The following is a 25,267-nucleotide window of genomic DNA, read 5'->3' as shown; positions in this document are numbered from 1 at the left end:
AAATAAAGTTTTTATTTTGACAAAAAAAATGTTTTTTCGACCCGCCAGTCTATAAATATTTGTTTTAAATGCCATTCTACAAAAAAAAATTTTTGTAACCCACTCATCATGGACAAAAAATGTCAGTTTTGAAGTTTTGAACCCCTGGTCTGAAGAAAAGAAAACCAATTTGACCGACAAAATATTTTTTGTTGACAGGACTAGACCAACTATAAGATACAAAAGTTAAACTAAGGATCGAGGCCAATGGACACGATTCAATGATAAACAAAGGTGCAACAAACAGGACTAGTAAGAAACAATCCTGGTAAACAATTACCAGGAGTCCCAGAGACACCGCACCTGGCACTGACGAAGGAGGGCGGAGCATCCGGGAGCAGTCCCAGAAGTTCACCCGCAGGGTCGCAGAAGGATACACAATATGAACAATAGACATGAGCTGCAGCTGTAACATGGTCCACAATAAAAACACACTACAAATGTTAATAAGGTTTCAGGAGGACGGTACAGGTGTGTAGGGAGTGGGAATTGAACCCCACTCCCCAGACTGTGAAGCTGGTGTTGAATGCTTTGAGAAATAGCTTCTCTGTGGTGTCTGTGAAAATTACAAAGATGAGGTAGATGGTGGTTAAAAACATGATTAAAAGAATTGTTGTCAGGTTGGGGATTTGAACCCTCTATTTTCTGGTTGGACGTCCTGGAACTTTCCTCTGCATCATCAAGGGGGTACACTGAAAAGGGAAATGGATCTATATACTGTAACTCAGGAGGGCTGGGATGAGGGAAAAGAAGAAGTTTGGGGATAAGAGGGTCAGGGTTAGGGAAAGAGGGGGGTTAGGGTTAGGTTTAGGTTTAGGGTTGGAGTATGGCTAGGGCTACGTCTAAGATCAGGGTTGGGTTTAGTGTTGGGGTTGTAGGTTAGGGTTAGAATTGCAGTCAGTTTAGATTAGGGTTAAGGTTGGGGTTAGCATCAGGGTTAGGCTTTGGGATTAGGTTTATGGTGTGGTTAGGGTTTGTGTTGAGGTTGGGGTTTGGGTTTGACATTAGTTTCAGTTTTGGAGTTAGAGTTAGGATTATGGTCTGGGTTAGGGTTGAGATTAGGGTTAGAGTTCATGTCAGGGTTAGGTTTCGGTCAGGCTAGGGGTTAGGATTAGGTCTACGATTGACTTTAGGGTTATGAAGAGGATTTGTGTTAGATGTTAGGGTTGGGATTTTATGGTGAGGGTTCAGGTTAGGGTTAGGCTGTGAGGTCAACGTTAGGGTTATGGGTAGTTAAGGGTTACGGGTAGTTTAGGGTTAGGGGAAGGTTGGGGTTAGGGTTCGGGTCATGTTTAGGGTTACAGTCAGTGTTTGAGATCAGGGTTACGGTTAGCGATAAGTTTGGGGCTGGTGTTAGTGTTGAGGTTAAAGTTACAGTGCGGGATGAGATTAGCGTTTTGCATTTGAATGTAGTTAGTTTAGCATTAGGCTTGGGGTTTTGGGTTAGGGTTAGGTTTCAGTTTAGGGATTCAGGTAAGGGTTCGGGGTTGGGGGTTTGGGTTGGATTTGGAGTTCGGGTAGGGCTTTTGTTAATGGTATGGTGATGGTTAGGGTTTCAGGTTATGGTTAGGGGTTAGGGATTGGGTATCAATTAGACTTGAAATTACAGTTAAGGTTAGGTTTATTATGATTAGAGTTACAATTAGGGTTAGATTCATGGTTAGTGTCATGGTTAGTTATGGTTAGATTTTGGGTTTCAGTTAGGGTTAGGTGTAGAGTTACAATTTGCGTTAGGGTTGGGGCTGGGTTAGGGTTCAGGTTCGGGTTTAGAGTTTGGGTTAGCGTTAGGGGCTAGGGTTAAAATTAGGGTTAGGATTTAGCATTAGGGTTTCGGGCTAGGGTTAGCTTTGGGATTAGAATTAGGGTTTATTTTACGTTCCGGAAGATTAAACAATTGCTCCTTCAAACACTGAGATGTCTCCGATTATAAATCACAATTTATTTTGACAGATTATAAATTCACTGTTTAGAAATAAACAACATTTAATAAACACACTGATCATGATTTATCATTAATACACTCATGTTTTCAGGCACATTAATAGAAGAACGGTTTGTGAATCATCCTGAGTGGGTTATTTTTCCCTCAACACTGACCTGCAGGTACTACTCTATGGTTACTACAGTTATTGCAGCTACTATCTATCAGGAGGGACCCTAACTGTCATTTTCATCAATGCGCAGGTAACTGAGGGCAAAGTGCAACAACAACAGGTTTAAATGAACCATTAACAGATGGTGAAAGTGTTACAGCGACTTTCTTGAGTGCAAATATTTAAAGTACAAAAACACACGATTGTTGATCAGTAGGGGGGCACTAATACCTCCCAGGTGCCCTAACCCTGCAGTTTGAGTACCACATGATGAACCCTTGACCGTTCCAGGTGTGAACTGGCTTCGAGTTTACAGCGTGACGACTGTGCACCTCTTATTTTTTGACATCAAGTATATGATACATAAAGTGGCTAAGCTACAGTAAAAATTGGTGACGATTCGGAATCCAAACATGCATCCGCAGTACTTAATTCCAACACAGGGGGGCAGCAGCATGGAATCTGCTATCTAGAAGCAGAAGAGTTTGAAGTTTTGTTGTTGGGTTGAAGCAGAGATTGTTGATAAAAGTGTGACATAAATCGATTAAACACTAATTCCTCAAAATTCAGACACAGAAACTGTGTCTTTGAATTCACTTCTTTCACACTGGACAACCTGAGTACGGTAACAATGACAACACTGACCTCACATCACGCTATCTGTAAGCTAGCTTCATGCACGTCTTTAATATTATTACTGCAGACAAGCCAGGAACTGTAGCGAGGAGCCGATGAAATCACCGTCTGCGCCTTGTGTAGTTTTTGGATTTTTCAATTATGATTTTGTAATTAGCTAATGTTAGCCTCGGGTTACAATGTGGCTAACTCTTAGACAATGTTAGCGCTGTCACAATGTTGCTAAAACTTTAATTATGAAGATAATAAAGTCCTAAACAGGATTTAGTAACATAAGTTAAGAACATAACCGAATGCAACTCACCGCTTTCACTTCCTGTTAGCTCACATACGGGATTAAACACGAGATTAAAGCAGCTGTAGAGAATGTTAAGATACTGAAATTCTAGAAGAAACAGGGTTAAAGTGGGGTTCCGCCCCCACTGATATTATTGGACCTCATCTGTAGTTGTAGCTCCATCAAACTGGAGATAGCTGGTGATAAACATACAATAACACTGATCAATAAATAAACTTAATGATTATAGAACACAGTCCGGCTGCGTGTTGTCACATTGTGGAATCAGCCGAGTCCAGGCATTGGTCAGCAGGGGCCCGACACCTGGTCACCCCCATAAATCGGTGTCCAGTATCGTGATTGGCTGGTCTGATGTGGCATCGTTCTCTTATATCAGCGAGTTCTGGATGAGGCCTGTGATTGGCCGGCTGGGATGACGTCACGGCAGACGGTCGGTGTGAGTCAGAGGTTTGAGGACTGTTTGATGCTGTGGAACGAGACTCTACTGGGGGAGGTGGGCAGTGACGTGGCGCGCACCGCCCGGCTTCGAAAGGAGTGACGGTCCTGCCAGCGGATCCAACGCTTCCTGACAGCAGACCGCACCTGTAGTCAGACACACACACACAGACACACACACAGACACACACACACACACGTTCAAAGCTTCGTCGCCTTCACTTTCGCTTCATTTAATTTTTAGTTTTTCTACAACTGCCTGAAAATTGTCCAATTTGGACTTCATGTTTTGAGTTCTTAGAAAGCAGAGAAAAAACTTTTTTCCCTTAGGAACCGTCAGCATCAGATCAGGTTGGGCCAAAACACTAGAAGGCAGAGAACTGGCAACCATTAGCACCTTCTTATTGCCCCAGTTAAATGCATTTTCAAATAAAATCTGAAAGGCATCAATCAAATCTCCAACTTGGTGCTGCTCAGGTTTAGACGAGAGTTTAGAGAACAGAAAGAACAGTGGACCGACTGTAGAACCATGAGGAACACCACAGACAGGAAGTCAAGAATCAGATACCTCGCTGTTGAGGAAACAGTAGAAGACCGAGACAAAGAACCCCTGTTGAGACACAGAGAGGAGTGTTAGCTGCTAACAGTGCTAAAACTGGAAGCTAAAATGTCAGAGCTACCTGGATATTAACCTGGAAAGACTCCAGGATGGAGTTGAAGTAGATGAAGACGATCTGAGCAACCTCGTCTTCTCCACCAGGATTCACAAAGAACAACATGTAGGTGATTCCCAAAAGAGGAAGCAGCACCAGCGTCGCCTTCACCGCCTTCCTGCAGGACCAAAGTGACAACAATCCATATTTCAGCAGAAAAACATTCAGCGGCAAACAGTTTCGCAGAAACAGACGCAGAAAACGTCTGTTTGATGATAAATATTATTAATTTTAGAATCACTGGGCTTGATGTGAAGTTTTTCTTTCTGTATTTCTTTGCTACCCCTCGTGATCAGGACGGTCTGACCTGTTATAAAGGTCGATATCGTGTCGGGGTCGTACCTGTACTGGATGGTCTCTGAGGTGGTCGACGCCCTCAGTTTGGTCATCAAGATGCGGACGATGTTGAACAGGAAGACGAAGTTGATCTGAGCAGAACCAACAGGTGAGAATCACACCCAATGAAAACTGTGTGGGTGAACAGTCTGACTGCTCTTACCAACAGAACCAGGATCATGGGCCCCTGGTAGATGTAGTCTGTGTAGACACCTGCTCTCTTTCCAAACCAGCACCTGTCAATAAAAAACAGTTCCGGACATCACGGATCGAGAGTGTACGCTTCGTCAATCCGCTGTTTGTTGTGCTGTTTCTGACCTTCAGGTAACCATAGCGATATCACTGACACCTCAGTAGATTCATACGTGTGACAGAGTGAACTGAGGTTGTTGTTAGAATCATGTGACTTACTTCTCGTTGTCATAGTAAAGTTTCCCAAAAGCCCATGCCACTATGATTGGGAATGGAATACCTGTGAACACACAAGACAGGTACAGTTACGAGTACAAGTACAGGCAGACAGGTACAGTTACGAGTACAAGTACAGGCAGACAGGTACAGTTACGAGTACAAGTACAGGTAGACAGGTACAGATGGACAGGCAGAGGTAGACAGGTAGAGATAGAGATAGACTGGTACATACAGACAAATTTCGGTGGAAAGGTACAGGTAGAAAGGTAGAAGTGGACAGGTACAGGTAGACCAGTGTATGTACAGGTACAGGAGACAGATACAGGCAGACAGGTACAGTTAGACATGTAGAGATAGACATGGACAGGCAGACAGGTACAGGCAGACAGACAGGTACCCCAGCCGATACAGATGAACATCCACTTCCTGAGCTTGTCGGTGGAGTAGGTGAGGACGACGGCTGTGTGGAGGTAACAGCCCTCACCAAACATCCAGAAGAAGTTGGTGACGTGGAAATAATTATAACCTGCTGTCACCAACCTGCACCACACCTGAGGAGGAGGAGGAGGAAAAGGATGATGTGAAAGAGGAAGAGGAGGAGGATGAGGAGGAAGAGGAAGAGGATGAGGAGGAGGACGAGGACGAGGAGGAAGAGGAAGAGGAGGAGGAGGAGGAGGAGGACGAGGACGAGGAGGAGGAAGAGGATGAGGAAGACGAGGAGGAGGAAAGGAGAAAAAGTTCATTTCAGATGGAGAGGAAGTAAGGAGTCGATGCTCGACTGTCATGGTAACCAGTTAAAAGTCTGTTTTATGGATGAAGGCGAGCATCCCCTCGTCTCCATGGCGACCGCTTCCTGCATCTCACCTGGTTGTTCTCGGTGACGACGGGATTCATCGTTAGCTGGACGATGAACCAGGTGGCGTTCCTCAGGATGAACGCCGAGATGAGGTTCCAGTGGATGATGTTCCTCAGGCATCGAATGTTCCTGCAACACACGGACGGGTCACCGACCTCACCGGCGAGGCACAGGCACCGACCTCACCGGCGAGGCACAGGCACCGACCTCACCGGCGAGGCACAGGCGCAGTCACCGACCTCACCGGCGAGGCACAGTCACCGACCTCACCCGCGAGGCACAGGCGCAGCGGGGCGATTACCTGAGCCTCATGAAGAGCAGGAAGGCGAGCAGAAGCGCCCCCAGAGAGATGCAGTGACCCAGGTAGTTGATGATGACGGCCACCTGGTAGTGGACCTTACTCTTCCTCTGGAAGCAGACAGACGTCCGACAGGTGAGACAGACAGGTGAGACAGACAGGTGAGACAGGTGAGACAGACAGGTGAGACAGGTGAGACAGGAAGTCTCACCCAAACGTCTCTGTGGGTGAGGAAGAGGAAGTTCTGACGCCCACAACGACGAAGATCCACCGAGGATCAACTCTACATCAGTGTCTAACTTTAACTCCTCACACGGTGCAGTGTGTGTGTGTGTGTGTGTGCGCTGTTGCCATGGTGATGGCGGTTGTTTTTATGAATAGAAATGAAGTCAAATCATGTAAACAAAAGAGCAGAGAGTGTGTACTCTCAGATGGTGAAGACTTTTACTCATCACACACACACACACACACACACACACACACTCTCTCTCTCTCCTGGCCAATCAGTGTAAAACAGGAAATTGAAGACAGATTGTCTCATTGGGGGGGGGCTGTTTGATGACAGAACATATGGACACACATATCCACACACACACACACACACACACACACACACACACGCTGATGGACCAGATGGATCACACTGATCTCTGGGGTACAAAAATTCGCATTGATAGACAGACTGACGGATGGACACACACACACACACACACACACACACACACACACACACACACACACACACACACACACACACACACAGTCGGGTTGAGGTCAGAGCCTCTGCCTGTCGTCCATTATTGACGCCGTTACCACGGAAACACATTAACGCCTCGTCTCCTAGGTGTGAACAGACACTCCGCCGTCCTGCCCCTGAAAGTGTTTTCTGGTTCCTTCTCCGGGGGGACAAACGTGACTCCGCCTCCCCGATTTAGGACAAACATCGAGTTACAGACGACTCGACAAATATCAGATCGCCGAGTCATCGTCTGTTCTGCCGAGTCATGATGTCCGCTGGGCTCCTGCTGATTTGCATGTCATTAAAATATAATTAAAAGATGATTTGATCAACGTCAAACTCGACGTGGCGGCATTTCATTAAGGAACATGTGTATTGATCACTGAACTGATCACCGATCGCATTGATCGCTCTCACCAGGACGATGATCTCCGTGCACTGACTGTAGTTTCCTCGGAGGGCCCAGCTGCCGTTCGCCTGACACTCCCTGTACACCTGGTCTGAACACACACACACACACACACACACACACACACACACACACACACACACACACACACGTCCAGTTTCTTCTGTTGATCACCTGATATAATCAGCAGCAGCAGGAAGGAGCTTCTCTGATTGGACGATGATGTCACGCATCATTGTTGACATGGAAACATCAGATGTGTGAGGAGTGATGAAGAGGAGGCTGGAACCTCACCCTGACAGACGCTGGCTTCAGCTTCAATGAACACGTCCAGGTTTAGCTTCAGCGCTAGCTGATTAGCTGAGTGGATCGATACGCCCACTCAGACCTGACTGACAGCTCCTTCATTAGCCTGTTAGCCGGGTCAATGCTAGCTGAGCACCAGCCAATCAGAGGAGAAAGACAGCAGGGATATTTCTGTGTGGGCAGAGGAGATGATGATGATGATGATGATGGGGAGGACGATGATGATGATGATGATGGGGAGGACGATGGTGATGATGATGATGGGGAGGATGATGATGATGGGGAGGATGATGATGATGATGATGATGAAGGCGATGAGGTTCCAGCTGGTTTAACACAGATGGACTATTACTAATTTACTATCTGAGGGATCCAGAATAACCTCCTGTCTCTTTAAGGGCACCGCCCACAAGCCCAGTCTGCTCTGATTGGTTGGCTCACCGGCTCAGGTAGCATTACGTTCGGTACTCACTGCTGGTGTTGTAGTGGATCCCGTTGAACTGTTCTGGACAAGGTCTGGAGACTAGGTCACCTGCCGCGCTACGAGGCCAACACGTCCCAATACCGTCCACAGACAGGTCGCAATGCACACCTGCAGACAGACAGGTAGACAGACAGGTAGACAGACAGGTAGACAGACAGGTAGACAGACAGGTAGACAGACAGGTAGACAGACAGACAGACAGGTAGACAGACAGGTAGACAGACAGGTAGACAGACAGGTAGACAGACAGACAGACAGACAGGTAGACAGCGTCAAGCCAATATCCTTGACTCATGACTGCATGACCCAACAAGACAGACCAGAAGAAGACTCTCCAGTTCTTCCTTGAGACCTTGTAGCTCCAAACCTGAACTAGTTCCAGCAGCGTTTCTGGGCAATCTTTACCCATTCCAAAGATGAACTCGTCCAGTTCTGGAATATTTTCCTACTGCAGATTTCAGTTTTTCTATGAATTCCAGACCCGAGACTTTTCTGGAACCCGAATCCAGACCTCGACAGACTAAACTCTATGACGGTTGACTCAGAGTCATCGTGCATTCCAGGCTGTCTTCCCAATCCGCCATGAGTCCCGTCCAAAAATACAAATATCCTTCCAGAGTGCGGCAGGAAGTTCATATTTGTGCAGCTTCTAGTCAATATTACCAACAGTTACGGGTAGAAGTACAAACCTGAGGCGTTGCTGACGGTGAATGTTTGGTTTAAGAGAACCAACATCCTCGCTAGCAGAAAAAGAAAATCAGAAAAGCACGAGTCAGACCTTTAAGAGGCAGTCCAGACAGGAAGACAAACAGGAAGTCGGACATGAAGCCACCTGTCAGGTTGGTCGACAGCAGGATCAGGGTCTCACAGGTCAACTCCAGCGGGGAAGCTCGTCCAATCAGCAGCAAACAGATACACACCACCTACAAAACACAGATGGCATCAAATCATTAGCTTTTCAGCTAATCTGCCAGTTAGTCGTCTGTCTTGAAGTCGGCTTATTTCAAAGTTAAAAAAAAAAGGTGTAGAAACAAGATTGTAGTGACAGAATGAAGACGAAGACGAGGAAACAGAAGAAGATGCGGCCGAGGATACCACCCTGAGGACGTTTACCCTCTCAGGCACCTTTCTGATGCCTCTAGTAATACATTTCTGTTGAAATGTGGTTTAAATCTTGCGGGAATCAAGACTTTCCTCTTCCTCAGCCTTACTCTCATCGCATCCGACAGTAGCATCCTACGGGACGCTGAGGAGACAACAGCACACGCTCGTCATCCGTCTCCTTGTGTTGTTGTTTTTCCTGCTGTATTTTTGTTTCTAATAAATATTCGATTGGGTAAACAGATGTAATTATTCAGTCTAATTTGTCCGTGACATCTGGTGGAGGCAGAGAGACAGACGACACTACCTCATCAACACCTTGGCGACTATCGTTTAGAGTCAGTCACCACCAGAAGAAGCACAACTATTGTGTTTTGGGTCAAATGATCTCTTTCCACATTGTTCTTCATATTGAGCTGCGATAATGAAGCACTTGAACCCAAACCCTAAGCAGTTAGCCAGCATACCATCTAGCCTGATGCTACATAGTTAGCTGGTAACTTCTTGTAGCATTTTCAGAGTCAGATGTGGGCCAGATGGACGGATGTGAAACAGTTACCGAAACAACAATTGTATGTTTCAGTCGCGTCACTAAAGTTCAAATTTCATGGTGGTCACATGACACCGCGGTCAATTCGTCGTCAGACCTGGAGCTGCCTCCGCAACAAAAAGCAAACTTCTGATTGATTAGTCATAGACTGTTAATCAGCTGATCAGTCTCGGGTCTGTGCGTCTCTGCTGATTATTTCTGATTCATGATTTAGTCAGCATGAACGTGTTACAGCTAACACACACTCTCATCCATCTGGAGGGGCGGGGGGTATGATGCAGCAGCTCAGTGGGAGGAGTTACATCAGCAGGTACAGCCTCACCTGAGGAAACACCTGCTCATACGCCTCACGAAAGCTCACTAAAGCTAACTTTGGCACATCTGAAGCTAGCATGAACACATTAGGGAGATGAGCCCATGTTGACACAATGGGAACTTGTTGGGCTTTACTGTCTGAATGACGTTAGCTTAGCATTTTTAGCCGTGTTAGCCTCATTTGGACCTGGGTTAACTAGTTGGACTTGATCCAACTGGATTGTTTTGGCTCTAAAACCATAAATCAGTTCATCACATTCAACCAATAATCAATCAGGAGGAGAACAATCAATGCCTCGTTCACATGAACACATCAGTGAATGCTTCCTGACTGATAGTATTGACGGCTGCCTCAGTAGGACAGTAAACCCACTGAAGGTCCTCCTGCTCTGGTTTCTGTGTGTTCCAGCAGCCGGAGGTTTATTTAGCTGCTGATGAGTGGGAGGATGAAGACCTGCTGACTCACAGCTCTGACAGCAGCAAACAACTTCTCCTCCTTCACGTCTTCTCCTCCTCCTCTACATCCTCTACACCAACCGGAGGAGACGACGCTGTGTTTGTTTCTCTGTCACACTGTTGGGGTGTCAGTGGCGTTCGGTTCGTTTGTCTGTTCTGGGGGGGGGGGGTGTCCACCTGTTTTGGTGCAGTGAAGGCGACGCCTTAGTAAACATGAATTGATGAGACATGAATGTGTAGAGAAGTAGAGGAAGGGGAGGAGCTTAAACCAAACCTAAAACTAACCTAGACTTATGGGTGAGCTTTATCTGAATGGAGTGTTTGAATCGATACCCTGGACTTTAAGAAAGTCCTTCCAGAAAGACATCTTCAGAATCACTCAACAGATTGACTCATGCTAACGACCACCATTAGTATGCGAGGGTGAATGGCAGTTGACCCTCCCTAGTACTCCCAACGACCATCGTTGGGGCAGCCAGACAGGTCTTTGCAACCGTTGTTGGACTGACCAACACCAACCACCACCGGAACTGAAGAAGACGTTAGACGACAGGTAGAACGTCTTCAAGGAACTCTCTGAAAGTCCATCAGATCAAATTTTCACCATGACCTGATGGAAAACCTCCACAGACATCTGGTCCTCAGGTACTCTTCAAAATAGAAGGGGTTTAGGATTGAAGACGGTTCCACAGGAGAAGAGAGGAAACTTCTCGATGGGTAGTTGGGTACTAGAAACTCTTGACTGGTCTAGGATGTTGGGTTCCACCGATCTGGTGTTGCTACGTTAGAACCTCCTTGTGGTTTTCCATTCCCTCGTTCGTCTTCACTTCAGGTCGTCCAACTGCATTAAATTTGACTTCATCCCACCCAAAGATTTCGACAAACGGTTGTTGAAGCACCTGCTGGTTCGCCGCGTTCCGTCGTCATTCCACGGAGACCAGTTTAGCCCAAGAACAATTAAAGCTGTGATTCATTTTGTTCCTCCCCCTCACTCCCCTGCCGCCACAAGTCTCTTTTGTTTGTGCATTTCCTGCATCGTCCTATTGGTTCACGGCTTCTTTAAGTCCAACGAATCGAGACGCATCAGCAGGGATTCGGTTGCACTGGAAAATGCGGTAAAAAAAAAAAGTTATTAGTTGGCGACGCCAACAAATGATGACGAGTTCTTCGTCCCTTTGGAGGATGAAGAAGTCTGTCGTCACTCCTTAATAAATACATCTAAAAATATCTGCAGGAGTGATAAGGTCAGAGGTAAGAACCGTATGTTCTGCTCCTGTACTAATAAAGTTTTAAAACTCCAGAGACGTCTGGCAGGAATTCAATAATGAATGGAACGACGCTGGGCAGCGAACACCAACCAGCCCGGATCCTTTCCACGAGTCGCCCTAACGTCGGACCTTCTGTCGATCCACGACGACGCCGTCCGGCTTGTTAGCGTTAGCAAAAGTCCGATCCAGCTCCGCCCCCTTCCAGGTGGGTGGAGCACCGTCTTACTGTTGTAAAGTTGGGGGTTCGAGCCACTGATGTGTCCTTGAGAAAGATACCTAAGGCCCGCCCACTGCTCCTCGGGGAGGAGTCAAACGACATTGACGCCTGTAATTACATGTTATCGGACCGTGTTGGTTTTGTATTCTAGTTCCCGGCCACACAGATGTAATTCTAGACATCGGATTGGGTCGTGATGCGAGGCTGCTGATTGGCTCCTGGTGTCGCTCATTCATTTCAGGCCCGATTCTCTCTCTCTGTTTGTCTGCAGAGGTTTCTCTATACCCTCCCTCATTTCATTACTTGTCCTCTGGAAGCCAATAAACACCAGCTGTGTGTGTGTGTGTGTGTGTGTGTGTGTGTGTGTGTGTGTTCTATATATAGAAAGTTATTCGTTGGTAAGACATCAACACCTCAATTTACATATTACTCCTATGTCCCCCCCCCTTCCCTATCTCTCTCTCTCCACCTTCATCCCTCTCTATTTCTGTCACTCTATCTCTCTTATATCTCTCCATCTCTCTGCTCCATCTCTATCTCTATCTCTCCGTTGCCAAAATCAATTTCAATGACCTTTATTGACACATTATCCACAGACAAACATTACAGGAGTGAATGTGATCAATAAAGATATTCATTACAACGTTCTCTGAAGGATCCACAGAAGCCACGCTGGGAGTGAGGCGGGTTACTGGTTTCAATGGTTTCTGGTTGGTTACTGGTTTCAATGGTTTCTGGTTGGTTACTGGTTTCAATGGTTTCTGGTTGGTTACTGGTTTCAATGGTTTCTGGTTGGTTACTGGTTTCAATGGTTTCTGGTTGGTTACTGGTTTTAAGGGTTTCTGGTTGGTTACTGGTTTTAAGGGTTTCTGGTTGGTTACTGGTTTTAAGGGTTTCTGGTTGGTTACTGGTTTCAATGGTTTCTGGTTGGTTACTGGTTTCAATGGTTTCTGGTTGGTTACTGGTTTCAATGGTGTTTGGTTGGTTACTGGTTTCAATGGTTTCTGGTTGGTTACTGGTTTCAATGGTTTCTGGTTGGTTACTGGTTGGTTACTGGTTTTAAGGGTTTCTGGTTGGTTACTGGTTTTAAGGGTTTCTGGTTGGTTACTGGTTTCAATGGTTTCTGGTTGGTTACTGGTTTTAATGGTTTCTGGTTGGTTACTGGTTTCAATGGTTTCTGGTTGGTTACTGGTTTCAATGGTTTCTGGTTGGTTACTGGTTTCAATGGTTTCTGGTTGGTTACTGGTTTCAATGGTTTTCTCTCTTTGACCTTCCAAACTTTCCGCTCTGACCTCCTCCATCAGTGGATCAACTCTCCACTGAGTCACATGACCTCTGATGTCATCACGAGACACGCTGACACGTTTACACATGAAAGCGAACGGCAGACGTCACAGTCAAACCAGGAAGTAGATGATGACATCGGCAATCAGTGATGACATCACAACGATAATCAACGCAACAAACATGTAAACAGATCAGAAATGAGGAAAAGATAACAAATGAATTATCAATAATTATTATTATTGTTGTTGTTTTTGTTGTTTATCAAAGGATCACAGCACTAATTAACACATCGATTAATCTGTTAATTATTGATCCAACTTTAATTATCATTTATGTTTGTTATTGTTTGTTAAAACGTTCAACAAACGTCCGCCCGTGACGTCATCGGGGGACATGAAGTCCACGCAGGTGAAGTGTTTACGTTTTTGTGGCACGCGCCCCCGGCTGATGCTCACGCGCTCCTACCTGACTCAGTAGTTTCTCCATCTCCCATTCATTCATTCACGCGGACGGTCGCGCGCTCTCCGGCATGCGGCGGTCCGGTCCTTCACAGGCTCGCGGGGGTCTTTCCGGTCCGGGTGGAGCCGCGCGGCATGCCGGTCCGAGCGGACTGAGACCTGCTGCCGCGCGCTGAGCGGGATCCGGGTGGAACGGGTCCGTCCGGGACCGGGTCGCTCCGTCATTGACCGGAGGACCGGGAGGCGCGTGCTGCCGGTGAGGAGGCTGCTGCTGCAGAGAGAGAGCCAATCAGATGGCCGGGGAGGAGGAGGCGGGAGGGGGGGGGGGAGGGAGGCGGGGGGGGCTGCAAAACATTAGAGCTGCAATAATCAATTAAGCTGTTGATATTCAATAATTGATGATTGGTCCGTTCTCTGAGATGATGTGAACTGATCACATGGTGACATCATTGATCCATAGATCAATTTAAAAAAAAGTTGTTGAATCAGAAGTAATCCGTTACATCAGACCCGTCAGTAACTGTAGATTAATTACCCCACACTAGTTACTTCCTAGTTACTTTCGGTAAACATTAACTTGTGTTACTCAGGTGTGTCCAATCAGATGGTGGCGGGGGCGGAGCTACCTCTGCATTGGTTTTCAGGTGCGAACGACGTTCATGATAATGAACCCAACAAATGTCCTTCCGGTCATCCTCATCTCTTCATCTCACCTCAAGACCAACACAGAAACACCTCTTCATCCTCATCCTCCTCCTCCTCCTCCCAGCACCTCCTCCGGTCTCCGGTTCAGACGCGTCTGAACGTGTTCAGTGCGATTCTCCCGGGAAAAGAAACTTCAGAGGCTGCAGTTCCCCCAAGTGGCCGCTGGGTGTCGCTGTTTGACGCAAACCCAAAGGCGCTGCTGGAAACAACACAAGATGATCACGAAGGTTCTGCTGCTCCATCTGAACGCTCAGCAGGAACATCCCATCATGAGTCCAGTTGGACCAGTAAAGACCATTGAGGCGTCCAGGATCGTCACCGTACTGGTTGATCACCCGCTGGAATACACTGCTGCAAATGCTATCATAGCTAATAGAATGGAATAGAATGGAAAAGAATAGAATAGAATGCATTTAATGCCATTAAGTGTACAACAACATTTTTAAGACAACTCGCGGCAAAAAAAGGTGCAAGGAACAAGCAATTATAGAAATATTTGTTAAATATTAAATCTTAAAAATTATATTTATATTTGGAAATATCAACTGATATTTAATTAATCAAATATATTTTGATATTTAATACATTTTTAATGAATAAATGTATAATAAATTTTTATGGGTTTTTTTCCAAAAAAATTTTTTAATTAAAAAAATTTTGATTATTAAGTGTACAACAAAAATTTTAAGTCAACTCTCGGCAAAAAAAAGTGCAAGGAGCAAGCGATTATAGAAATATTTGTCCAATATTAAATCTCGAATATTATATTTATATTTAGAAATATTAACCGATATTTAATTAATCAAATATAATTTGATATTTAATAATATTAAATACTAATATTTAATAGTTATGATAGCTTATGTAAGCCATCATATCTAACGTTACCTATCATAGCTAATGTCAGTCAGATGTAAGCTATTGTAGGTAAACATAACTAATGACGATGGCAATAAAAATGATTCTATTTCCCACAAGATACCCCTGTTGGGGTATTAGAGGACTTACAAAGAATTTGATGTCTTTGTTATAAAAAACAGAAGTAAATCTGTGGCAAAAATACGACACCTATTGTACAATATGACAAGACGACAAAAAATAAACATGTATTACTATGACAGATAACAATAGGAATGCAGGGCAAGAGTTACTTCTTAAACTATATATAACTTCTTTGATAAGTTTAACTTGGTTTGACAGGTTGTTGTTTTTTATTGGAGGATGGGAATAACTGCATGAATTTTAAGCAATCTGGACTTTTCCAAACGTACGGTTTAATTAGAGGTTTTCTGAGATGATCAAGAACAGGGCAGTGCATGATATAATGAAATTCGTCACAACCGTCGAGACAAAGTGGACCAGATGAATCCACGTAATCAGCGAGTACCGCTGATTAGCTCTAGGGAGCGTTTGATTAACCAGAATATTTTGATCATCAAAAGGGAGTATCTGGTCTGAAGAACTTTAAAGGCTGGATGATCTCCAGGTTTCAGCTACTTCAATTCAACCAATAACAAAAAAAATCAAAGTCCAGATCTAACGAGGGATCCGCTGGACTCTGGATGGGACGACTTTGACCTCCAGCTCCTCCGTGAGGAATCTGGGAGTTCAGTTTGATCAGGATTTACCTTTGAAACTCTCATCTCGGTCTTCTTTCACTCGTGGAACATCTGAGACTGGATTATTAGAATCCATCATTATTATCTGTTATCTCTGGGGATCAATTATCAATTAGAGGACTCTCCGGCTGTTCCAGAACGCTGCTCACACCTGTTCCGACCAGAACTTAAAAAAAAACCCTGAGGTTAGCCGTTAGCGTCCTACTGTTCTACACAGAACGTTCCTCGCCTTCGTTTTCAGTCTTTTTGAAGTGCGACTCAACAGAAATGGAACTATTCCAGGAGAGGATATTAATGGATCCCAGATAAACAAACAGAACAAACACGATTCCAGGTCACAGAGATAATCCACCCGATTGGTTCGTCTTATCTTTTATTTCTGCTGACGGTGCTTTGGCCCGTTCCAGATACAAACCGTCTCACCGTCCGTCCGTCTGCAGATAAACGCGCTAAGGGTTAATGATTAACGCGTGGAACGGAGGGCAACGTGTTCGCGAATCGGGCGCCGCCGCAACACCTTCTTGTTAAAGCGGTAGCTCTTAGCCTGTTAGCTGCTCTCTCGGGTTAAAGTGAGACTCAAGCCAACAATTCGACTCTTGAGTTTGTTTAGCTTCTGTTTATTCAAATAAATGTGTTTCATAAATGTTTCCTTCGTGTTGGTGTCGATGTTGAGCTACGTCTCCACTAGAGGGCGACGACAAGCGAAGTGGCTAAAATGACGACGTAAAGGCGGGTGTGTTACAACCCTGCCGAATAGAACTATGGTATCTGAATAAATGGCAGTAACATAAACCAAAAACCCGGATGTTTAAGCAAACAGGAACTCGAGCAGCTGAAAGTGGAAATAAAGTGGAGCAAACACAAAAGACTTTTCAGTTGTAACGGATGTTTTTATATAATTCAACACAAGACTGGACCACAAAACCGGTGAGACTGCCACTTAAAAATGATGTCACATGGTCTAGGGCAATGGATGTTGTCAAAATTAACAAAAATAATCTAGAGCAGAAACACAAACTAAACAATGCAGGTAACTAAACAAGAAAATAATAACCCTGCCTACCTACACTACCGAGACAGTCAGAAACTGACCAAAAATACAACAGAAAGACAACATCCTCCTAACTAGTGTTTCTAGACAGAGGAATACTAGTGTGGTAATGTGTAGAGGCCTCCGTCTAGCTACCCCTAGGCCATGGACTAACAACATACAAATAACTAACAAAGGATAACTAAACTAAAATGGCAGTACTCACCACACAAAACATGAAACCAAGATAGACAGAAGGAGAGCTGAGATGAGATATGAGATAGACGAAACCTGAGAGATGAGATAGATTCAAGATGTTGCTCTTAGAGATGACAGATTCAAGATGTAGCTCCTCCTGAATGGCAAACAAAGAACTTATATATCGGGTGTGTTTGGGGAGGGACATGCAATTTCAGGTAGTTGTGGTAACTGGCTGCAGGTGGAGTGATCAGCAGGTAAAATGAAAGCTCCTTGTTGGACAGCTCCAGGCAGGAACTGGAGCTGGATTGGGTGCTCTGGGCCTACAGAAAACAAACCACAGGACACAGACACACCACACCCATCTCTCCCACATACACCCACCTGCACATTCACACCTACACAGTACTCACAAAATACACACGTAGGAGTACGTAACAGGGTGTTAGAAAGTACCTATAAAAAAAGCAGAAGCAGCGACGTACTCCATGATCTGGGAGGTCATTGAACGCATCATCAGGTTGAATGAAGGCCACGCTGCCCCCAGTGGTTTCTGGTGGTACTGCGCCGATTCATCCAGCTGTGGTGTTTGAGGCGGGTCAGCAGCATTGTTAGCTTAGCATCGCTATCTGGACACAACAGACAGGGAACCTGAGCTAAAAGGAGGATTCACAACATGAAACACACTCCTGGTTACACACACGCTAGCGTCAGCGCTGACATCATCACCTGATCACCCACCTGAACCAATGATTGTCTCTGATTTGGAGGCTACAACCATGTGACGTGTGACGTCAGCTGAGGATTTATGAGGGGTGTGGCTGAATTAGTGCAAACTGTTTCACCGTGTGAACCTGGACTGTTTCACCGTGTGAACCTGGACTGTTTCACCGTGTGAACCTGGACTGTTTCACTGCGTGAACCTGGACTGTTTCACCGCGTGAACCTGGACTGTTTCACTGCGTGAACCTGGACTGTTTCACTGCGTGAACCTGGACTGTTTCACCGTGTGAACCTGGACTGTTTCACCACGTGAACCTGGACTGTTTCACCGTGTGAACCTGGACTGTTTCACCGTGTGAACCTGGACTGTTTCACTGCGTGAACCTGGACTGTTTCACTGCGTGAACCTGGACTGTTTCACTGCGTGAACCTGGACTGTTTCACCGTGTGAACCTGGACTGTTTCACCATGTGAACCTGGACTGTTTCACCGTTTGAACCTGGACTGTTTCACCACGTGAACCTGGACTGTTTCACTGTGTGAACCTGGACTGTTTCACCACGTGAACCTGGACTGTTTCACTGTGTGAACCTGGACTGTTTCACCACGTGAACCTGGACTGTTTCACCGTGTGAACCTGGACTGTTTCACCGTGTGAACCTGGACTGTTTCACTGTGTGAACCTGGACTGTTTCACCACGTGAACCTGGACTGTTTCACCACGTGAACCTGGACTGTTTCACCACGTGAACCTGGACTGTTTCACCGCGTGAACCTGGACTGTTTCACTGCGTGAACCTGGACTGTTTCACTGCGTGAACCTGGACTGTTTCACTGCGTGAACCTGGACTGTTTCACTGCGTGAACCTGGACTGTTTCACCGTGTGAACCTGGACTGTTTCACCGTTTGAACCTGGACTGTTTCACTGCGTGAACCTGGACTGTTTCACTGCGTGAACCTGGACTGTTTCACTGCGTGAACCTGGACTGTTTCACTGCGTGAACCTGGACTGTTTCACTGCGTGAACCTGGACTGTTTCACTGCGTGAACCTGGACTGTTTCACTGCGTGAACCTGGACTGTTTCACTGCGTGAACCTGGACTGTTTCACCGTGTGAACCTGGACTGTTTCACCGCGTGAACCTGGACTGTTTCACTGCGTGAACCTGGACTGTTTCACTGCGTGAACCTGGACTGTTTCACTGCGTGAACCTGGACTGTTTCACCGTGTGAACCTGGACTGTTTCACCGTGTGAACCTGGACTGTTTCACCGCGTGAACCTGGACTGTTTCACTGCGTGAACCTGGACTGTTTCACCGCGTGAACCTGGACTGTTTCACTGCGTGAACCTGGACTGTTTCACTGCGTGAACCTGGACTGTTTCACCGTGTGAACCTGGACTGTTTCACCACGTGAACCTGGACTGTTTCACCGTGTGAACCTGGACTGTTTCACCGTGTGAACCTGGACTGTTTCACTGCGTGAACCTGGACTGTTTCACTGCGTGAACCTGGACTGTTTCACCGTGTGAACCTGGACTGTTTCACCATGTGAACCTGGACTGTTTCACCGTTTGAACCTGGACTGTTTCACCACGTGAACCTGGACTGTTTCACCGTGTGAACCTGGACTGCTTCACTGTGTGAACCTGGACTGTTTCACTGTGTGAACCTGGACTGTTTCACCACGTGAACCTGGACTGTTTCACCGTGTGAACCTGGACTGTTTCACCGTGTGAACCTGGACTGTTTCACTGTGTGAACCTGGACTGTTTCACCACGTGAACCTGGACTGTTTCACCACGTGAACCTGGACTGTTTCACCACGTGAACCTGGACTGTTTCACCGCGTGAACCTGGACTGTTTCACTGCGTGAACCTGGACTGTTTCACTGCGTGAACCTGGACTGTTTCACTGCGTGAACCTGGACTGTTTCACTGCGTGAACCTGGACTGTTTCACCGTGTGAACCTGGACTGTTTCACCGTTTGAACCTGGACTGTTTCACTGCGTGAACCTGGACTGTTTCACTGCGTGAACCTGGACTGTTTCACTGCGTGAACCTGGACTGTTTCACTGCGTGAACCTGGACTGTTTCACTGCGTGAACCTGGACTGTTTCACTGCGTGAACCTGGACTGTTTCACTGCGTGAACCTGGACTGTTTCACTGCGTGAACCTGGACTGTTTCACCGTGTGAACCTGGACTGTTTCACCGCGTGAACCTGGACTGTTTCACTGCGTGAACCTGGACTGTTTCACTGCGTGAACCTGGACTGTTTCACCGTGTGAACCTGGACTGTTTCACTGCGTGAACCTGGACTGTTTCACTGCGTGAACCTGGACTGTTTCACTGCGTGAACCTGGACTGTTTCACTGTGTGAACCTGGACTGTTTCACCGCGTGAACCTGGACTGTTTCACCGCGTGAACCTGGACTGTTTCACCGCGTGAACCTGGACTGTTTCACCGTGTGAACCTGGACTGTTTCACTGCGTGAACCTGGACTGTTTCACCGCGTGAACCTGGACTGTTTCACCGTGTGAACCTGGACTGTTTCACTGCGTGAACCTGGACTGTTTCACCGTGTGAACCTGGACTGTTTCACTGCGTGAACCTGGACTGTTTCACTGCGTGAACCTGGACTGTTTCACTGCGTGAACCTGGACTGTTTCACTGCGTGAACCTGGACTGTTTCACCGCGTGAACCTGGACTGTTTCACTGCGTGAACCTGGACTGTTTCACCGCGTGAACCTGGACTGTTTCACTGCGTGAACCTGGACTGTTTCACTGCGTGAACCTGGACTGTTTCACCGTGTGAACCTGGACTGTTTCACCATGTGAACCTGGACTGTTTCACCGTTTGAACCTGGACTGTTTCACCACGTGAACCTGGACTGTTTCACCGTGTGAACCTGGACTGTTTCACTGCGTGAACCTGGACTGTTTCACTGCGTGAACCTGGACTGTTTCACTGCGTGAACCTGGACTGTTTCACTGCGTGAACCTGGACTGTTTCACTGCGTGAACCTGGACTGTTTCACTGCGTGAACCTGGACTGTTTCACCGTGTGAACCTGGACTGTTTCACCGCGTGAACCTGGACTGTTTCACTGCGTGAACCTGGACTGTTTCACCGCGTGAACCTGGACTGTTTCACCGTGTGAACCTGGACTGTTTCACTGCGTGAACCTGGACTGTTTCACTGCGTGAACCTGGACTGTTTCACTGCGTGAACCTGGACTGTTTCACTGTGTGAACCTGGACTGTTTCACCGCGTGAACCTGGACTGTTTCACCGCGTGAACCTGGACTGTTTCACCGCGTGAACCTGGACTGTTTCACCGCGTGAACCTGGACTGTTTCACCGCGTGAACCTGGACTGTTTCACTGCGTGAACCTGGACTGTTTCACTGCGTGAACCTGGACTGTTTCACTGCGTGAACCTGGACTGTTTCACTGCGTGAACCTGGACTGTTTCACTGCGTGAACCTGGACTGTTTCACCGCGTGAACCTGGACTGTTTCACTGCGTGAACCTGGACTGTTTCACCGTGTGAACCTGGACTGTTTCACCGCGTGAACCTGGACTGTTTCACCGCGTGAACCTGGACTGTTTCACCGTGTGAACCTGGACTGTTTCACCGCGTGAACCTGGACTGTTTCACTGCGTGAACCTGGACTGTTTCACTGCGTGAACCTGGACTGTTTCACTGCGTGAACCTGGACTGTTTCACTGCGTGAACCTGGACTGTTTCACTGCGTGAACCTGGAAAGAGGATCGCAAATTATTTTGTTATTTTAATTCCAGACAAAATTGTGTTTTAGTGTGTGTGTGTGTGTGTGTGTGTGTGTGTGTGTGTGTGTGTGTGTGTGTGTGTGTGTGTGTGTGTGTGTGTGTGTGTATGGGGGGGTTAATGTTCACCAGAGAGAATGAGGCCATGCAAAAGATACTTTATCTGTAGCCTGCTTTACCTTGTGTGTACTCAACCCTGAAGTGTGTGTGTGTGTGTGTGTGTGTGTGTGTGTGTGTGTGTGTGTGTGTGTGTGTGTGTGTGTGTGTGTGTGTGTGTGCTCACACCACACTCCTGCAGACACAACTGAGGACACGCTAACAGGTCGACTGCTGCAAAACATTAACTGAGTTGTGTTGTGAGCAGGAGCTCCGAGGGTTAAAGAAGAGGAGCAGGGTGGTCTCTCTCCTCCTCCTCCTCCTCCTCCTCCTTCCTCCTCCTCCTTCCTCCTCCTCCTCCTCCTCCTCAGCTTGTTTTCTGTTCCTGTACATGAAGGCTGTGATTATGAGTCATGAAATGTGGCTGTAGTTCTGTGTTCGTTCTCACGTCTGTGATGGAAACGTCCTGAACTGTTGCTGCTGTTCTGGTACGAACACCCAACAACACACACACACACACACACACACACACACACACACACACACACACACACACACACACACACACACACACACCCAACAACAACAACAACACACAAGTGCAGCGTTAGAGGACAGCGAAACTGAAGCAACAAGTTGTCCAGAACACCTGAAGACGATTTCACAAAGAAACACCTGAAACCAAAAGTCAGCAGGTGATCTCATTAGCATTAGCATTAGCATTAGCATTCACTAAATGTGATCTCTAAAAAAAAAAAAAGATCAATAAATTCTCACTTTAGCAGCAAGGCTAACCTCCCACTGCATTTTGACACACTTAATGTAACAGTAAACACACACACACACACACTGTGTGTGTGTGTGTGTGTGTGTGTGTGAACCTGCACCTGCTGTTAAGCAAAGAACACAAACCGATGAAGGTCGGTCGTCACGTGACGGACGTCAAACACGACACGCTGACATGTTTGTGGCGTGTTTGCAGTTTAGCTCAGATGCTAACGATTAGCTCAGATGCTAACGATTGTATCCAGCTCAGATTTTAAACCAGATTAAAACCTGAGGTCTGGTTTATAGTAGATCTGGACACAGATTATCCCAGAGGAGAGAAATCAATCTGGTGATAATCCGGTCCAGATCTGATCGGTTGTTTTCCTTTTGTGATCGACATGAAAAAAAAAAAAAAAATTCAAATAAAGTCAAATCTTTATTGTTTTTCCATAAACAAAAACAAAATATAGGAACCTGGGATAATCCAGACTTTAGCGGATTAGATCTGGTCCCACCAACAGATTAAAAGCTTCTCAGGTTATTAAAACACTTTAAGTGATCCACAAACTCCTCAGGAGGAGTCCAGGTCAGGATGGTCGGGGTCGGGTTTCAGTGACGTCTGTGAGGAGGATGATGCAACATGTGTAGGAGGAGGAAGAGGAGGGGGCGGAGCTCCTCGCTCCCAATAAAAGCTCCCGGACGGCGCTGGAGGTTATCCTGTTTACCTTCCAGACAGAAGACGTCCAACGGTCCCCACTGCTGCTCTCCGAAGGTTCCCCCGGAGAAACAACCATGAGTCACGTCGACGTGAAGAACCTGAAGCCCACCTCCTTCGAGGAGGAGTACTACGACCAGTACGAGTTCTACAACCTGACCGACAAGTACGCAGGTCAGACTCGGCTGTCTTTGGGGAACTCTGCGGTCCTGGACTCAGGTCTGTTTGCTGAACTTGTGTCCCTTTGTGTCAACAGAAGGTTCGGCCCGTAAAGGACGGACCAAGAAGGAGTCGAGTGAGAACACGAACCGCCCCAACCCGTCGGGACACGAGCGCAAGATCGTGGAGAAGCTGCAGAACAGCGAGAAGAAAGCCAAGGAGTGACTCTGAGGTGAGGTCCAAGTCCATTTGATCCAGGTTTGGGTTGGGTAACAGATCCCAGACTCTGTTAGGACCAATCAGGTTTGGGTTTGGGGCCCAATCCGACTAAAAAAAATGTTAACTCTTCGCTCACCAGATGGAGAGTCTCTGGGATCGGAGTGTGTTTACAAGTTTCACGAATCAAAAAGCAGGACGACGAAATGAATCCGTTGTTTGTCGCAACGGTGAAAAGTTAGTCCAAAGTTTAGAAAATGTGCGTCAACAACTTTTCCGAGGAACAGGAAGAAGTCATCGCCATAGAAACACAGATTAAACTATTGTTAAACTTTGTGCCGCTGCTGCGTGGGCGATTCGTTGGAGATATTTGTCGAATCGTTTTCAGGTCAAACTCCAGGAAAAAAAAAGTCTAAACTTTCGGGTTCTAGCGTGAAGGTTTAACTGATCCAGGATCTGTTTGTTCTGATCCAGGGCGACTCGGACGGCTTATCCTGGAAACGGACCTCGGCCTCCTGGGCCAACGAATGAGACGTACGGACGGCCGGAGCGTCCTGAGCTCCGACGGCAAAAGTTTGACCGGACAGGAGATCCAGGCGGTCCGGCTCACGGCGGTCCTCCACCACCTGGAGGGCGTGGCACCGGAACCGGTCCCGGTTTCCGACCGCGACAGGACGCCAGACGGCGGCGGTTTTGATGTGTTTTCCTTTTATAAAGTTTTTGTACTGTTTTGAAATGACTTTGTCATTAAACTGATTAAAGATATTGCCCTTGTCGCTAATCTGTTAGCACCACCATTTGATCCTCAGTTACAGCTGGACTCAAACCAAATGAAGAACAAATAAAAAGATATTAAAATATCAGACATAGAATCTTCAGTCATGCTAACACCACAGTTACCAGGCCATTGTTGAGTAAAATGCTATGAAAATGCTAATAATAATGTTCAGACCTGTTGATTAGAATGTACGATAGCTGGAAAGCTAACGCCTATAAGGAAACAACCAGATGTTAGCAATGTTGACATTAGCATAGAGGCTTCAGCAGCGCCTTGAAACCCTCATTAAAGGTAAAGTTAGCATTAAAGTATTCAGCTGACTACATTTAAACAGCATGACTGTCACATGATCGTCTCCATGGAGACGAACACCCAGCTGACGCAAACACTTACTGGAGCACTGACGGGAATCCACTGCAGGAAATAGGATCCGACACGTGGTCGAGTCCCTCCTGCTGGAGGTGAAATGCTGCCCCCTGGTGGCCGCTGGAGGAAACAGCACCGTGTGAACGGGTCAGCCAACCCATCTGGATTCAAACGGGTCGGACTCAGTCGTCGTTACTCACAGGTGAGTTTCTGGCCCGGGGGGTTGTTGGAAGGACAGAGGTTCAGTGGGAAAAGAAAGTCAAGTGTGGGGGGGGGGGGTTCATTATTTTTCTGAATGTGGGGCAAAGTGTGGGTCAGATTCCACACGGAGTCCAGGTTCACACAGTGAAACAGATTAAAGCCCTCCTCATTAATTGTGATGTGACATTAATCGACC

The 25,267-nt window shown here is 46.6% G+C and overlaps 2 protein-coding genes across 4 annotated transcripts; one reads left to right on the top strand and one right to left on the bottom strand.

Moving 5' to 3' along the window:
• Positions 1-1,963: 1,963 nt before the first annotated feature.
• LOC137610291 (corticotropin-releasing factor receptor 1-like) lies at positions 1,964-16,564 on the bottom strand. 3 transcript variants are annotated; one of them, XM_068337841.1, is made up of 16 exons: positions 16,039-16,564; positions 14,419-14,779; positions 13,713-13,976; positions 8,886-8,976; positions 8,743-8,793; positions 8,042-8,161; positions 7,272-7,354; positions 6,119-6,225; positions 5,826-5,946; positions 5,359-5,512; positions 4,962-5,022; positions 4,714-4,786; positions 4,557-4,642; positions 4,182-4,332; positions 4,070-4,111; positions 1,964-3,648 (listed from the first exon to the last, which is right to left on the bottom strand). In XM_068337841.1, the coding sequence occupies exons 3-16, from the start codon at positions 13,746-13,748 to the stop codon at positions 3,508-3,510; spliced, it is 1,317 nt and encodes a 438-aa protein (XP_068193942.1). In that variant the 5' UTR covers positions 13,749-13,976; positions 14,419-14,779; positions 16,039-16,564; the 3' UTR covers positions 1,964-3,507. The 3 variants fall into 3 exon arrangements, with proteins under 3 accessions (XP_068193942.1, XP_068193944.1, XP_068193943.1); XM_068337843.1 differs by having other exon boundaries at positions 4,194-4,332; XM_068337842.1 differs by having other exon boundaries at positions 13,713-13,973.
• Positions 16,565-23,336: 6,772 nt separating this feature from the next.
• Positions 23,337-24,491, top strand: nupr1b (nuclear protein 1b). Its single transcript, XM_068336168.1, has 3 exons — positions 23,337-23,525; positions 23,608-23,742; positions 24,201-24,491. Exons 1-2 carry the CDS (start codon positions 23,429-23,431, stop codon positions 23,733-23,735), a joined length of 225 nt encoding a protein of 74 aa, XP_068192269.1. The 5' UTR covers positions 23,337-23,428; the 3' UTR covers positions 23,736-23,742; positions 24,201-24,491.
• The last annotated feature ends 776 nt before the right edge of the window (positions 24,492-25,267 follow it).

This window comes from Antennarius striatus, chromosome 16 (assembly GCF_040054535.1).
Source record: "Antennarius striatus isolate MH-2024 chromosome 16, ASM4005453v1, whole genome shotgun sequence".
In the NCBI taxonomy this organism is placed as follows: Eukaryota; Metazoa; Chordata; class Actinopteri; order Lophiiformes; family Antennariidae; genus Antennarius; species Antennarius striatus.
This window is presented reverse-complemented; position numbering and strand designations above follow the sequence as displayed.

Bases quoted from the DNA above. Each gene is read 5' to 3' on its own strand.
- LOC137610291 (XM_068337841.1), bottom strand. From the start codon at position 13,748: ATGAATGAATGGGAGATGGAGAAACTACTGAGTCAG. The intron at 8,794-8,885 runs GTGGCTTCATGT...TTTTTCTGCTAG, and splicing joins GCTGTCGACCAACCTGACAG to CGAGGATGTTGGTTCTCTTA. The intron at 5,023-5,358 runs GTACCTGTCTGT...GTGTGTTCACAG, and splicing joins GTTCATCTGTATCGGCTGGG to GTATTCCATTCCCAATCATA.
- nupr1b (XM_068336168.1), top strand. From the start codon at position 23,429: ATGAGTCACGTCGACGTGAAGAACCTGAAGCCCACCTCCTTCGAGGAG. The intron at 23,526-23,607 runs GTCAGACTCGGC...TTGTGTCAACAG, and splicing joins CCTGACCGACAAGTACGCAG to AAGGTTCGGCCCGTAAAGGA.